Raw genomic sequence first — 16603 nt, 5'->3', positions numbered from 1 at the left:
TGAGTCACCCTCAGTTTGTAGCCAGCTTGTCTATGGTTCTCCCAAGTTTTCATTCCTAAAGTGTAAAGGATTGCTGTGGACGACCACTATTTAAATTACTAAAGAATGAAATATACTTGTTTTAGTAAAATGGATCAACGAAAACATGACTATTTCTTACAGAAGAATATTATTTTGGTATAAATTTTGCACAGAATTATTCTTATACATCCTGATAAACTCATTGATTAAGTTTTTCTACAATTATCAGTGAAGTCAACACAAATACATTTTTACCGTGGACTACTGAAGGAGTGATGTTGGCAATTTGATATAATTCAGGGTGCTAAGGAACAGCTTCTAATAAAAGTTGGCATAAACCCATATAAATATTTGTTTATAGGTATAATCAAGAAGTCCTTGAAAATATGCTTTTGGCTGTTAGATGATCCCACGGTGTAGATCCCAAGGTTAATGTTCTGAAGAGACTTATGTCAAAATGAACATAACGGCTTTAAAGTTACATTCTGAGATCTTGACATGAGCTTAATTAAATTAGGTGACATATATTAGATCAGGAAAGTTTTAAAATCGTCTACAAATTTTAGTCAGGAAAAGAGATCCAGCCATTTCATTAGCTTCCTGTAGGTCTGGTTTGAAGTCAACCAGTATCGCAGACGATGATTTAATGCAGTAATGTTGCTTCCTAACCTTACCTCATTTGGTGATGGGTAGTACTTGAGCATACTCCTTACGGTTTCCATTTGTCTTTTCAGTGCCCCTTCCTGGCTTTTCTCAATTCCATGGCTGTGGAATCAACTCCTAGATATTAGCTTTCAGAAAATGAACAACATGGGTGGAAATCGAAAATAAGTTATTTTTCTATTTGATTAAGTTCAAGTAGATGTATTAAACCAAGAAAGGGCCTATTTTAGATGGTGCTTTAGCATTCTCTGTTCTGTATGTCGTTGAAGTGCTATTTAAATATTCTAACAAATTGTATGCTTAAGCTAAGCCATCTATTCCTTAGCTTTGTTACAGAAAGAAGAAGGAACTATGTTTGGTATGTTAGTTAGAAATATGAAAAGCTCCAGTTACAAGTTCTTGTTTTTTCATAAATGGTAAAATAATTTGAAATGAGTCCCACAGATCTGCTATTCTAAGATATGGCTTAAGATTATCAATATACTTTTGAATCGGATGATTTAAAGGATATTAGTAGTGAATAATGTTCATTTTCTACATTGCCCAAGGTTAGCAGACCTATTTTACTAGAGTATTTTCAGATTTAGAGCTGATTTCTATCTCTGATGTCATCAGATCCATGTAACCCTTTTATTCTTCATTTTCTCCATTTGTAAAATAGCAGCCAACAGACCTGCACCTCCATCTGTTTAGTTTATTGAGGCCTACTTAGTAGAGCACCAGACAGTCTGGCCCACTCTGGAGTTACCCCGTGTGAAAGTAAATGGAATTTCAAAAACAATTCACACTCTTCTATAATGACATCATTCCCTTGACTGTCTTTAAAGATCATTTCCTTACTGTATCTTCCCCCGTTCCTCCCCGTAGTGGGTACGCAGATGACTTTTCTGCCCTTCACTGTCCTCATGATCTGCATCCTAAATCGTGAGATTTGTATCATTCCTCCAGGCATTTGAGGTTTTCTTGAGGTACAAAACCACAGCTTTTTGTTGTTTTTTAATCATTCTTCCTCCCTTACCTTCTTGAAAATGTTGAGTAGGCTATCATTTTTTTATATCTTACTAGTAGCAGCTAATAAACTGTCCCTATAGCTCATGCAGAGACAGTCAATTCAAACTGCCTTTGGTAGTTTTGCCTTCTATGAATACTACACATAAATGGCAATGTTTATGAGTCCTTTACCTATGTATCTCGGTATTTCAGAATGGCCGCAATAGCTCAGTAGGAAGAAATACTTAAAATATAACACTCGGGCTTGGTTTTGTGAGGAGCTAGTAAAGGTTTTTCTCTTTCAGCTTTAGCTTGTTTCTGCGGAGGATTCCGCTCTTTCTCCATCAGTTTCACAGCCCTGGAATTGTAGAAAAGCTCTGGTTTCAAGACCATTGATACCCATTTCTGTCAGGGTGAGTTTTAATTAATTTTATAATGCAAACTGAATATATTGAACAACAGGACAAGAATTTAACTCTTGTCGTAAGTAGCAGAACTTTACCAGTGAAGTGCATCAACATTAAATATACTCAGACTGCTAGTTAAGTTATTGAATAAGTGACAGATGAAAAATCACATGTGCTATTCCCTTAAGAAAATATGTAAAAGTATCTTCTCATTATCTTTAATATTTACTTTGTAAATGTAAAGGTTTTCATCTTGTTTCCCAGAAAAGATACCAAGGTCTGATTCTTGACTCCACCACAATACCTGTCTTATAATAGAATGCTAATTTTGATGTTCCATTAAACTGAGCAGATAGGAAGCATAATAATAAAACTATGCATGAGTTATGCCTAACACTTGTGCCGGAAGGGCAAATGATAAATCTAATAAATACTCCTAAAATCCAAATTATAAAAATCTTAATAGTCATCATTACTAAATACTAATATTAGTATAAATTATGTAATTGCAAAAGTCTAATAACTTTGTAACATTTTAACTTTACATATACCCTTTTTATTTTACCAAACTACCAAGTTAACCTTCTCTAGACCTTGGCTTGCAGTAAGCATTTTTTGTGTAATTGTATTACGTTCTTAATTATTGTCCCATATGTAGAGTACTATTGCATTTTCTATTATAATTTAGAATATATTGCATGAAATCATTAAATATTCACATTCAAAACTAATACTGCTTATATATTTCATCTCAATTTAGCTGCAATCAGATGAGTACTTAATGGAACACAGTTACCTTTTAAAATGAATTGGGAATTTAATCTACATAGCAAAATATTTATGACCACATTATTAGAGTATGATGGCATGCCATGTGAAAACAATGAGTTGTTTATTTCTTCATCGGTCTTCAAGATTTTGTTCTTCAGGTTGTTGGAGCCTTCCCAACTTGCTTGTTTCCTTACATTTTAGAAGACTATTAGTAATTCTTGTCCATTTTACACAAATGAGAAAGCTGCTCTCTGTGTCTGCTTGCTATACAAGAATGAGAAAACAGTAATACAGAATTTTTTTATATTTTTTCTAATTACTGAATCATTTGGAGATTTTTAGGTATAGACTTTTAGGGAAAAAATAATATTTACATATGGTTTGTCATTTTTATTTAAAAGAAGTTTAGGGAATACTTTGAGAAAGTATTTGGAAATAGGAATTAAAACCTCAGAATATCTTTATTGTGTGGACAAGAGTTATTAATATCTACCACAAATCATTTAAATATTTTTCATATATATTTGATACCATGATGTCTTGATTGCTTAAATAGCCATTGAATGAAAGTGAACAGGACTTCCATGAATTTTACCTTGAGTTTTGTCTCCTATGAAATAAATTCATATTTATGAATTTTGATTATCAGAAATTAGACAATTATTTTGAAAGACAGAGTACGACAACTTCTGTCTTCCTCATCAGGGAGTCAAAGCACAGTTACATGGACTTGTCATAAATAACATCATTTTAATTGAAATTGATCATTGTGTTTTATATTTAGAATTACACTCTGACTAGAGCCTGTTAATGCAGTAAAGTTCTTTGTTGTTTTTGGATATTTCATCTTAGAACTATTAACATTAATAGCAATTGGGAGTAGTTTCCACAATAGCTATAAATTTTATCCTATTTTTTTGTTTTATGTTTAAATCAATTACAGTTGCCTTACTCAACTTTATCGCTACTGATGCATTCACTCTGTTAAGGGTTAGCAGATTTTATGCTGGAATTGAATTTAAAAACAAGTGCCTGGCTCCACTTAAAGCTCTGAAAATACAAGTTGTTTTTTGCATTTATTAGATATTTCCCTATTTACAGAATAGAAATGGATAATAGATGCTTAACATATACACTATGACCACGGAATGTTTTCAGTAGCTATAAATGATAACATGTATCTAGTTCCCCAGACACATTTCTGTAGGTGTCAATGCTCTTTTTCTCCAAGCATCCAAATGCCTGGGGTTGAGTGTAAAACAACCTATGAAAACTGTAGTAACCATACGTGTTGATCTCTTATTTTTCTAACAAGCCATTCATCAGAAATCACTAGAATAGCATCTGGAAAATGATTGCTTTTTAAGGTTTTATGTATTAATACAGTTACAAAATTTTGATAAGCAATTTTAATGTTGAATACAGATGTTTCTTTATTAAATCACTTGATTTAAAATTTACTTTGATTAAATATGCATATAAAGTCAGTAGTTTTTATTTTAAAGATACTTTTCAAAAAATTTAACTTAAATTTACTTTTCAAAAAATATAAATCTATTTCTACTGGAATAAAATTAATCTTTTTAAATATTCAGGTGACAGACAAAGAGAAAATTGACCAGCTTCAAGAAGAACTTCTGCATACTCAGGTAATTCTGATGTGTAGAAAGAACCAGGGACTTTATCTTATACTTAAGTTTGATGATGTGGGAATTTTTTTAAGAGAGCAAAATTTGGAGTGGTTTGATGATACAACCTTATTATCAATAGATGTAAAAAAATGCAAAAGTAAATTGAGAAGTAAAGAATACAAAAGGAACTTGATAAGTATGATTAACTCCTTTATGTATAAAAACCTACTTTTGAGTGAATCTTGTGCTTCTAATTTTAAAGAAAAACTGCTATAGAAAAAAAAAGTGCAGAAAAGCAACTTTTTCTTATAGAGACCTATGCTTGCATTTTTACATTGGTAGGCTAAAGTCATAGAAAGTTGATTTGAGTCCACTATAGTTCGAGTCATCCCTCAGGATCATTTTCCTTTACTTCTCTAAATCCCAGGACCAATCAGTTAATGACTTTTCTAAATGTATTTCTGGCACTAATTTGAAAAACTCTTCTCCTCTAGTTAATTTACCATTCTGTTTTTTTTTTTTTTTTTTAATTTACCATTCTTTTAAAGACATGTTTTTCTGGGCAACCTGATGAGTTGGTAAATTCTAGTGCAAAATTGCCTTATCACCCACTCCATCATTAATTCATATATTATTATCATTATTAGTGTATTATAATGTAATTTAAATATAGTTGTAATATAAAACAGTTATGTTAATTTACATAGATAATGATATGCAATGATTAATTTTTTGTTTTTTATGTTAAAACTTTTTAAGGAAAAACTTTTGGGAAAAAAATAAAAGCGGTCTAGATGAAATTAAATATTATATTTCAAGTCACAGGTTTTCCTAATACCTGTGCATTGATTTCTTTGATACGTATGCATTGATCCTCATGTCTGGCTCTACCATAGAGTCACTTGTGCTTTGGCCATCACCATGTATGTTTTTAAAGGCTTCCTTGCCACGCAATTCCAATCTTCAGCCAGAGGTTAAGAATCATTGGTCTCAAAGTGTAGTCTCTTGGAGCAGTTGCATCAGTATCCTTTCAAGAACTTGCTAGAAATGCATATTATTGACCCCTTCTTAAACCTCCTGAATCAGAAACTCTAGAAGTAAAACCCAGCAGTCTTTCTTTTTAAAAGCCCCCAGATGATCCTGATACATCCTTAAGTTTGAGAACTATTGGTCCTAGATCTCTGGAGGACAGCTCAGTAACACATCTCTGCAGGATGGCTGCAGATGGTACCTATACCAAAGATGGTACCTTCTCTGGAATGTAGACCCCGTAATTGATTCTGTATTTACAGAGAAATGAGCCAGTGTCCTACCACCCTTGTATATCCATTGATATCAACTCTCTGACTTGTGCAGATTTGTAGTGTCAGCCAGTGGGCATTGACACACTGTGTGAACATTTCCCGACAGTAAGCCGTGGGGCTATCTGTATCAGTGGTGTGCAATAGAAATAGAATGCAAGCCACATGTGTCATTTAAAATTCTTAGATTCCAGAAAGATAAAAAGAAATAGGTAGAACTGATTTTGGTGACATATTGTATTTAACTCTGTAAATCCCAAGTCCGTATCATTTAAACATGTAATTAGTATAAAAATGGTAAAGAGGTATTTTAGTTACTCATTTATTTACTGAATGGTAAAAATCGCTGAAAAATTACGCTGAACAGTACGTCTCAGTTCCGACTAAGCACATTGCAGAGCGCCCTATGGCCCCAGGGGCTAGTGGCTACCATGATACACAGCCAGGATCTAATAATCATGCAAGAATTTTGTTGTATGTGTTACTACCACATACAAATGGACCAGTGTTGTTGAAGATGCTTACGGCAGAGTCTAGCTTCTACCTATCCCATAGTACAGTCCTACTGCAGAACGTGCATTTTTAAAATTTGACTGAAGTTGGACATTCCCTGAGGATAGAGCCCTGACTTCCTGTTACTTACTTTGTTCTTAGAAGATTACAGCAACCTAAAAATTTTCCTAATGATGATTTTCCATTTTGAAAGTCATGATATAAGTTGGACATAAACATTTTCCTGGTTGTAGGAAGAAGTAATTCTTATTAGTGTCTGAACACTGTTCATGTTTAGAGAAGAAATGATAGTATACACACTGAGATGACCAAGTAGGAAAGGATCACATTTATTTGAGGAGAAAAATGTGTAGCTAAGCATCTACTTTGACAAAACAAGCTTCTTTAAATCTGTTTTTGTATCAATATTTTAAAAATTAATGTGTAATTCTCTGGCCATGGAAACTTAACCAAAATTTGGAGAATTTGAGCTCTTGACTCTGACCTATATTCAAAACCCTGTGACCTTGGATATGCAACCAAGGGTCCCTAACCTCAGGTCCCTAATCTAGATAACCTTCGCCTCATGTAAAGATTTAAGGAAGCTAATGAAGGTAAAACACTCAGCATCCAGCCTGTTGTTACATAATACTCAGGTACTTTTAGCTGTTGTTCTTTTATATCGTTTTAATTACTATATAAAATAACATGGGTAATGGAAAGAATTTGAATTTTTGTCAAATGTCCCTATTATGAAGGCTTAAATTTTTGATATAATAGGAAATACTGTTTCAGAAGAGTGCACTTAAGGACTTGCTTCTTTAAATTCTTATATTTTAGTATTATTAAATAATTCAATTTCTTCAATGTAAATAGCAAAGAATTTTCCTAATAAAATGCTGAATTTCAATCGAAAACTGTAATGAATACCCCCATTTGTATGATAGAATTTTCATAATTTATTTTATTCTCTCAACATTTTCAAAGCTTTTTAAATGAAATAATTCATTTTAAATATTCAGGAGATATGACTTCAGGATTTTGGAAGATTTTGATTTAGACTTAATTAACTCATCTTTTTCTTATGTAGTCATGGTATTATTTTGTTACAGTTAAAGTACCAGAGGATCCTGGAGCGATTAGAAAAAGAGAACAAAGAATTACGAAAATTAGTATTGCAGAAAGATGACAAAGGCATCCATCACAGAAAACTTAAGGTATTTTCATTTTACCTTAATTTTGTTAGTTCCAGAACTTTGCCACTTCGCATTGTGCATTTGTCAATACTAGTTTTTAAAGGTTCTGTCCTTTTCTTTCTAACCTGGTATTCTTGGGAGATAGGAAAATCTATTCCTATATTAAGACACTTCATAAATTATAGTCTCCAGACATTTGTTTCGTGTGAGGCCCATAAAATCTTCATCCTTTTAACAGTTCTTGTGAATTTATTTTTTTAAATACCTAATTGTTTTTAGGCTTCTTTAATTCCTACAGCTATAAATCAGAATTGTGAGTTGAGGGACGTTTAGATATGACTTAGCATCATAACTTATTTATATTTCCAGTGAATGATTAGTCCACCATCTTCAGTTTTAAATGAATTAATATTTTCTTCTGCAAGGTTTCTTAGGCATTTTAAAGCATTTTTGAAAAAGCATATGCTGGTATTTTTATCATCAGCACATTGGTAATTACCATTATCAGTAAGTTAAATCTCATTGCCCACTAAACCAAGCTGTATGTGCTGAATTAAATTGAAGTAATATTTTTAACTTTAATCTCATACAAGTAAACAATTTGTGTGTAGTAAACCTACAGTAAATCATTTCAGAAGTATTCTGAAGCCAAAGTCCAAAGAAGTAGTTTAGTTTGACCGACATGTATTAGTAGTTCTGATGCTAAATCATGACTGCCTAAAGCAAATAGCATGGCTTTATTCACAAGTGACACATGGCAGTTGAGAAAAGTCATGTCCAAGTGTTAATATACTTTGAGAGTTCACCTCAGAAATGGCATTGTCATAAAATGAAATGGTAATGAACATTTCAAGAACTTTGTTTATTTTTTGATGGAAGGAATAGCAGTTGCTTTCTATGTAATTACTTTTAGGTGTTAAGAGATGAAAGGAAATGTGGGCCCTCGTTTTGTTCCTACCGTGCACTGAAACTTGTCTTTAATTATTACATGCTTGATAGCAGCCCTTTTTTCTCCTACTTTTTTGTTTGCTCATTCGTTCATCAGATACTTTTCTGAAGCTTATTATTTGCCAGGTACCAAGTTCTGTCCTGGTTCTAGAGAAAGAAACAATGCAGGATATCTGCCTCTGATGCTCTCACACTTGAGTCTGCCCAACTCTCATAGTACACTTACTCATTCCTACTGATTTAACAGTCTTGTGATTTCTTCTTTACTTTTATCCTTTCTGAAGTTTCTCTCTCTCTCTCTCTCTTTCTGCCAAACGCCCCCCCCCCCCATCTCTGATATACATACCAAACTTGATACAGGATGATATCCTTGCAGTTGGTCACCTGACTCCTTGTTTGGCCTTTGTGGTGTTAATAGTCTCCCTTTGTTTACTATTTAATATTAGTTCTTCAATATTAAACAGTAACTTCCCTCTTTTAAAATTTAATCGGAAGATTGGGAAAGCCTCAGTTAATTTACTGTATTAAAATCAGCGAGACACCTGGGTGGCTAGGGGTCCCAGGATCGAGTCCCATGTTGGGCTCCCTGCATGGAGCCTGCTTTTCCCTCTGCCTGTGTCTCTGCCTCTCTCTCTCCTCTCTGTGTCTCTAATGAATAAATAAATAAAATCTTAAAAAATAAAATAAAATTAGCATATCTCTAAATAAAACAAATTGAATAAGAAAAAATGAAATTTTATTCTATACTGTTTTACTATGAAAGTGCATTTATGTAGTTAGAAAAAAACAATATAATCACTATGGAAGAACATTTTGTATTTATCAGCTTTTTTCCCTCTTGACATATTTATTTCTAAAATTTGTTCATTGTTTAAAATTTAAATTTTAATATTTAAAAATTTTTAATTTTTAAAATTTCACAGAAATCTTTGATTGACATGTATTCTGAAGTTCTGGATGTTCTATCTGATTATGACGCCAGTTATAATACACAAGATCATCTGCCAAGGGTAAGTGAAAAATTAATACACAGTGAACCTGCTCTTTAGCAAACGAACACTAGGTTTTTAAAACGTTATATAAAAAAATAAATAAAAAGTAAAAAAAATAAAAAAGTTATATATACATACATACATACCCAGACACAATGTAGACATATATATATGTACACATCACACAGACATAAACAGAGACATATATTTTTTACTTATTTATGTGCTCTAGATGATGTCTTAAGCACTAAATGTTGTTTGACTCTTTTGGTCCTTTAGCTTACTTATATTTATGTGATGAAGCAAGGTTATCAAGTATTTGGAATTATGTATTTTTTTTTTTTTTAATTTATTTATGACAGTCACAGAGAGAGAGAGAGAGAGAGAGAGGCAGAGACACAGGCAGAGGGAGAAGCAGGCTCCATGCACCGGGAGCCTGACGTGGGATTCTATCCCGGGTCTCCAGGATCGCGCCCTGGGCCAAAGGCAGGCGCCAAACCGCTGCGCCACCCAGGGATCCCTGGAATTATGTATTATAACATCTCTGAAACTGAAAAACCTGAACAGTGGATTAAATTTATCAGCAAGTGAAATTTAACATCATAGAATTGAAAATGTCTTTATACAGAGTAAACTAGCTGTAGAACATGAACGATCTGGTTTTAGAAGTAGTGGTTTAATTAACACAAGTTTTTATTAAAAATTTGGTTATAAATAATGGACCCAATTAATATTTTGCTATTTATATTTTCAATTTGCATAGAGATAACAACCATCTTTGTTTTAATGAATGGGATTTTTAAAATTATTTAACTGTAGATATTTTAAAAGACTGAAAAATCTCAGCAGTATTTCAAATCTATTTAAAGATAAGTTTGTATTTAAAATCTGAATTAAAGGGATCCCTGGGTGGCGCAGCGGTTTGGCGCCTGCCTTTGGCCCAGGGCGCGATCCTGGAGACCCGGGATCGAATCCCACGTCGGGCTCCCGGTGCATGGAGCCTGCTTCTCCCTCTGCCTATGTCTCTGCCTCTCTCTCTCTCTCCCTGTGTGACTATCATAAATAAAAAAAAATTTTTAAAAATGCTTATAAAAAAAATCTGAATTAAAAAAAAACTGAATTAAATGTTATTTGTTCTCTGGTAAGGTTGTTGTGGTTGGAGACCAGAGTGCTGGAAAAACTAGTGTGTTGGAAATGATTGCTCAGGCGCGGATATTCCCTCGAGGATCTGGGGAGATGATGACACGCTCTCCGGTTAAGGTAGGACAGCAGCTCATCAGGATGAAGCTCCTTGGAAGGTAGCTACTACAGTGAAGTTTGTTCATTGTGTTGAAATGAAGAATTGTAACTGAAAAGAACTGATGCTTAGTATTGGGAATTACTCCCTATTGTGGAAATTGGTGGAGGCACAGCCTAGAGGCCAGTGTGACAGGAGCCGAGGGGGTGATAGAAGGAAGATGGGAGAGGAAGGCAGAGGCATGGTGGGCTGGGCTACACAGAGCCATTGTTAGGACTCTAGATTTTATTCGGATTGAGGTCAGTGAAAAGAGTCAGAAAATGAGAATATTGAAAGTGGAGTCAGTAGATACAATTTTCTAGTTTTACTGTAAGAAGACTAGAGTACTGGGGCAGTAGCAGTTGAAATATTTTGGGTCAAGGGACAGATAACATACTGATTGTAGTGATCTAGATTGAGAAGTAAAAATGATGAGGTGAGAGAGGGAACAATTGCAGTAGCAGAGTCTTTGAGGTAAAAGGTTGGGACTCAGCATGCATTAGATAGAAGTTATAACAGTTCATCCATGGTCACAGCAAGAAAGTCTGTGGCTACAGTCTTTCATTCAACAAATACTTTTCGAGTGCTTCATATATTCCAGCACTGTTCTAGACAGTGTGTTAGTTAAGCAAAACAGATTCTTGCCATAATGCAGGGCGTGTTCTAGAAGGGGAAGCAGGCAATAAATAATAAGCAAAATAAATGACTAAATTACATAGTATGTTAGAAGTGGTAAGTGTTGTGCCACCAAAAAAAAAAGTGGAGCCAGGTGAGGGGAGGGTGCCAGGAAGACTGCATTGAAGTGACATTTGAACCAAGAATTGCACAAAGTGAGAGAAGAAGTCATGTGAATATCTAAGAGTGTTCCATGCAGAGAAAAAGTTAGTGCAAAGCCCCTGAGGTGGTTAGGTGGCTATTGTATTCGAGGCCAGTGTGGCTAGAGCAGAGTGAGGAGTAGCAGATGAGGAGATGAGACGAATAATGGGATGCAGGGGGAAGTAGTTTATTAAGGCCTTGTTGGTCATTACACAGACTTCAGTTTTTATTTTTAATAAAATAGGGAGCAAGTCCAGGGTTTTGAACAGAGTAATATTACCTTTTTTTTTGAGAGCAAGAGAGCATGCACACACATGCAAGGTGAGGGGTTGGTGCAGAGGAAGAGGGAGAGAATCCCAAGCACACTCTGTGCTGGGTACAGAGCCTGACTTAGGGCTGATCCCAGGGCCCCAAGGTCATGACCTAAGCCAAAATCAAGAGTTGCGTGCTCAGCTGAGCTACCCAGGCACCCTATATGGTACTACTTTTTAAAAAGCTCATTATGGTTGCTATGTTGAAAGTAGACATAAGCAAGATAGGTAGAACCATGGAGACCAGATGGGGAGCTATTGCAGTGTTGAGGTGATGTTTTAGACCAGGGAACTAGCCAGGAAGGTGATAAGAGATGGTTAGATTATGGATCTATTCTGAAAACAAAATCACTAGGATTTCTTGACGTACTCGATATAGAGAGAGGCAGTTGTTAAGATGACGCCAGTGTTTTTGGCCTGAATAAATCGCAGCATGTAATTGACATGGGGGTGTCGATTTTTTCTGGGGCTTCAGCACCTTAACCCAGGGCTGCTTGATACCCTGATCTCTTATCTTCCTTCTTCAACCCAGTAACACTGCCTCAACTTTTAACTTTTTCTCTTACGCTACCCTGTGCCACAAATCTGCAAGCACCCTGAGGGAAAACAACCATAAGAATGTGCCCTGAATTCCTCTGGGGTCTCGGACCAAGGCCAAGCAGCCGTGGTTGCTCTCTGATGCCTTCAAACAGCTGAGTTATGTTGGTTACCTCGCCTGCTTAGCTAGTCTCAGTAGAAGAAATTGTATTTTAAAAGTGAAATAGAATCATTCTAAAGAAGCTTGAAAGTTACGAATGAAAAGTAAAGGAACATGAAGTTTAGAAGTTGTCATGAAAGCCCTGATAGTTGATATATAAGTTGCTAGAGAACTGCTGTGTGCACGTCACACTCCTTGGGTGAAGGCTGCCTTAGCTCCCCTGTGGTCAGTCTTGTGTGCACCTGGGTTTGCTTCACTGTCCTGTTGGCTCTGTGTGTATTTCTCCCAGGAGGTAGTGAGGTCTAAACCAGGGACACTGGGTTCTTTGTTTCCCCTCCTGCAACACTTGACGCAGTGAACCCTCAATAGATAGAAGTTGAATAAAAGGATTGTCCTTTACCTAAATTAACCTTGGGAGTTAAATGCAAGATTTCTTTTTGTCTCTGAAGTTTGAGGTTGATGGTTTTGTGCTTAGGCTTAATAGCATTGACTGGGAAAGGAGAAGGGTGGCAGCATTTTATTCTAGGTCATGAGAGATAAAGAGTAGCCGGCAGTCTTGTTGGGAAATTATAGCACATGCAACAGATGTATGGACAGTACAGATAAAAAATTCTGTAGTCTCGGCACTGACATGTTGACAGCCTTCCGGTATATTCCTGAAGTGTACTGTGAGGGGATGCCCGGGTTTATGCAGTGCAGTGGGCCGAAGACCATATAAGACCTATGGGATCAATATGAATTGTAAATGCATTACTGCATTTCGATTTTCCGTTGATTTCAGGTGACCCTGAGTGAAGGTCCTCACCATGTGGCCTTGTTTAAAGATAGTTCTCGGGAGTTCGATCTTACCAAAGAGGAGGATGTAAGTAGAATTTACGTGAGGTTCATGTGTGTAACTCTGTAACTCGTGTAAGCTTATGAAAGACAACTAACTGGAATATTTGTTAGCCGAAGATTTTCATAGGATTTTGTTGTTTTCCATTAATAGCTTGCGGCATTAAGACATGAAATAGAACTCCGAATGAGGAAAAATGTGAAAGAAGGCTGTACTGTTAGTCCTGAGGTAAGTGTTATAATTCATTCTAACAATGTTCTATGGAAATCCAAAGTTTATGATTTGATATAAATCATGATATTGGCATTCATGTTTAGATTGCAGCTATTCTAAAATACATAGATTTTTTTTAATATTTTAAATAATGTATCATTTTATGGGTAGTTATCTAGAATAATTAACTAAAAGGATCAGAAAAAGAGTAACTTCTTTCTGAATGGGTGAGGTACAGAATTTTCAGAATATATATCATCAATAAATTCCTAACAAACCGCCCCTGACAATTAGTTTTGTTTTTGTTTTGTTCCCTGAGTAGACCATATCCTTAAATGTAAAAGGCCCTGGACTGCAGAGAATGGTGCTTGTTGACTTACCAGGTGTGATTAATGTAAGTGTATATAAAACATATATTTTGTCTTGCTCCTATTGTGAAAAATATGTATAATGACATTTAAAACCTTTTTCTTCAAGACTGTGACATCAGGCATGGCTCCTGACACAAAGGAAACTATTTTCAGTATCAGCAAAGCTTATATGCAGAATCCTAACGCCATCATACTATGTATTCAAGGTAAATCTTATCAAAAGGTTTTAACTGCACTGATATGCTTCCTTCGTTAGCAGTCTCAGCTTTGCTCTAAATGTGCGTGTTACATAAACATACAAGATAAATATGTCTTGCCCTCCTTTAAGTCATTCATTTTATTAGTAAATAGAATTGAAGTTGGGAATATTCTGATATATTTCATGTAGGCATCAAAGATATTTATTGACTAAAATTTCTTCTCATAACTACAATAAATGAATTAGAAATATTTTCTTAACTATAATGTAGATACAAGGGTGTAGCATATAGAAATTTTGAGATCTACTTTGCAGTTGTTACAGTGTCGTTTTTCAAATTTTTTTCAGATGGATCCGTGGATGCTGAACGCAGCATTGTTACAGACTTGGTCAGTCAAATGGATCCTCATGGAAGGAGGACGATATTTGTTTTGACCAAAGTTGACCTGGCGGAAAAGAACGTGGCTAGCCCAAGCAGGGTGAGGGAAGTTCTGTACTGTCACGGAACAGTGTCTAGAGTACAAGCTTCAGCTATGACAGGGACTCGTTATACAAACAAAAACAAGCAAACGAAAACTTCTGTGGATTACTTTAGTGGGATTTTTCTTATGAAAAACAAAGTATTAGAAAGTTTATAGTAAATTCTTAAGTGCAATTTTGAGATATAAATAAAATCCCATAATTTTGGTTTGTTTGCTTCAGAAATTCTTAGAACACTATATTAATGTTGCTTACTCTGATTTAAATCTTGTATGCTGACAGTCATTAACCACTTATTAACCACAAATTAGTAACAATTGTGGTGTTTCTTTTCTAATTTGTTTTTAGTTGATGTTCATAAATTAGTGTAGACCTAGTGACACTATAGATTCCTTTTGGACATTGTGTCCTCCCCCCCACCCCCACCCCAAAATAAACATTATCTTTCCTAACTGATCAAAGACTATGAAGCAGATTTTTCTAATAGGGAAGGCACTGGATTGGGGTCAGGCCTCAGCATTCTTATCCATGCTCCACTACCAACTGTCTCTGTGTCCTTGGGCAAATCTTGTTACTTCTCTGCATCTAGTTAGTGCATAATCCATCCTATTAATCTAGTTGATCTCTTGGGTCATTTTCTTTCTGAAATTCTGCAACTTTATATGCGGGGTTCAGTGTCCCTCCTGTCCTTCTCCTGTATCAACAAAAGAGTTTTATTTCAAGATAACATTGTAAGTGATATTAGGATGCAGGTCCTGACTGAGGACACGTTCTTTACTGAGTTGTAAAGGCAGACCGTAGCGGTTGAGAGTACAGAATCTAGTCAGAGTGCTTGGTTTCAAATGCTGGCTCTAGTGTTTGCTAGCTGTGTAATGTTGGGTACATTTTTAAACCTCTTTAGTGCTTTCAGTTCCTCATCTGTTGGAAATGAAGATATTAATGGTACTAGGTTGCAAAATGAGTCAAATATTCGTTGTAAAGTGGTTAAAATAATGCTTGGCATGGTCTTACATACATGGTGGCTGTCATCTGCTATTGTATCTTGATTCCCCCATAGAGCAACTTCGGATACAAGTGTGCATCCCTTGTGCTGCTGCGCAGAGTTTCTCTCCTTCCACCTGAAACTTTCTGCCAGTGTGCCTCTTGTGCTGGGTTCCCAAGATAGACCACCCCAAAGCTCACTGATTCTATAGAAGGACTCCTAGGACTCTGCACAGTCATCCTTAAACCTAAGATCTGTTAACGGTGATTGGATACAAGGCCAAATCACAAAAGACAAAAGTGTAAGAGATGGTATCTGGCGGAAACCAGGCTCAGGTTTCCGGAGCCCTCTCCCAGTAGAGTCCTGCAGTAAGTGCTTATCCCTCCAGCAACAAGTTTCTCATGAGAGACTCCGCTCCTAAGGTTTTGACTGGGGGCTGTGCATGTAGGCACCCTCAGATTCCAGACACCCAAAGGAAAGCAGATGTTCAGCAGAAACCACACTACTTACACAATGAACCACTGTTATATGGGGAAACTTTTGTATCAATGTGGTAATTGTTTACCACTGAGGTCCTCAGATGCCAGCCAGGGACGAGCAGGCCTTTCCAGGACAGCAGTCTCAGACCTGCTATGTTAACTCTTCTCTGCACAGCCTCCATGACCTTTGCTTCGCCATATTTTGAGGGGGAAGGCCTACTGTGGTGGGTAGTGGTCCTGGTATGGAGGCGGGGAGAAACGAGGTAGGAGCAAATTCTGTGCCTCCTTCCCATGTCTCTTCATTTCTTTCATTCCTTTCCCCTCTTCTCTAGGTAGTGAGTTTGTATTTCTTTTGAAATGCAGTTGAAGTTTATATCAGTCCTTTTTTATGCCAAAGAGTCAGCATTAGCTCAGGAGTGTAACTTGTCTTAGAGGAGGGATTCTTATCTCAGTGTTAATGTGAACGGGCTCCTGGGAGCAGGAGCACTCAAATTGTGTGAATGATAGATCTCTGTGCAAATACGCATTTTTC

At 35.9% G+C, this 16603-nt stretch overlaps 1 protein-coding gene across 10 annotated transcripts in view; it reads left to right on the top strand.

Annotated features, from left to right (window-relative positions):
• OPA1 (OPA1 mitochondrial dynamin like GTPase) overlaps positions 1-16603 on the top strand; it is an 86366-nt gene that overhangs the window by 20575 nt on the left and 49188 nt on the right. For all 10 annotated transcript variants that reach the window (XM_077864543.1, XM_077864544.1, XM_077864545.1 and 7 more), the window contains 9 exons: positions 4448-4501; positions 7389-7493; positions 9344-9430; positions 10559-10672; positions 13294-13374; positions 13501-13575; positions 13883-13954; positions 14038-14137; positions 14479-14609. In XM_077864543.1, coding sequence (XP_077720669.1) covers positions 4448-4501; positions 7389-7493; positions 9344-9430; positions 10559-10672; positions 13294-13374; positions 13501-13575; positions 13883-13954; positions 14038-14137; positions 14479-14609 — 819 coding nt within the window. The remainder of the gene's footprint in view (positions 1-4447; positions 4502-7388; positions 7494-9343; positions 9431-10558; positions 10673-13293; positions 13375-13500; positions 13576-13882; positions 13955-14037; positions 14138-14478; positions 14610-16603) is intronic.

The sequence above is a fragment of the Canis aureus genome, chromosome 22 (assembly GCF_053574225.1).
Source record: "Canis aureus isolate CA01 chromosome 22, VMU_Caureus_v.1.0, whole genome shotgun sequence".
Classification (NCBI taxonomy): domain Eukaryota; kingdom Metazoa; phylum Chordata; class Mammalia; order Carnivora; family Canidae; genus Canis; species Canis aureus.
The sequence above is the reverse complement of the archived record's forward strand: the minus strand, read 5'-3'. Positions and strand labels throughout refer to the sequence as shown.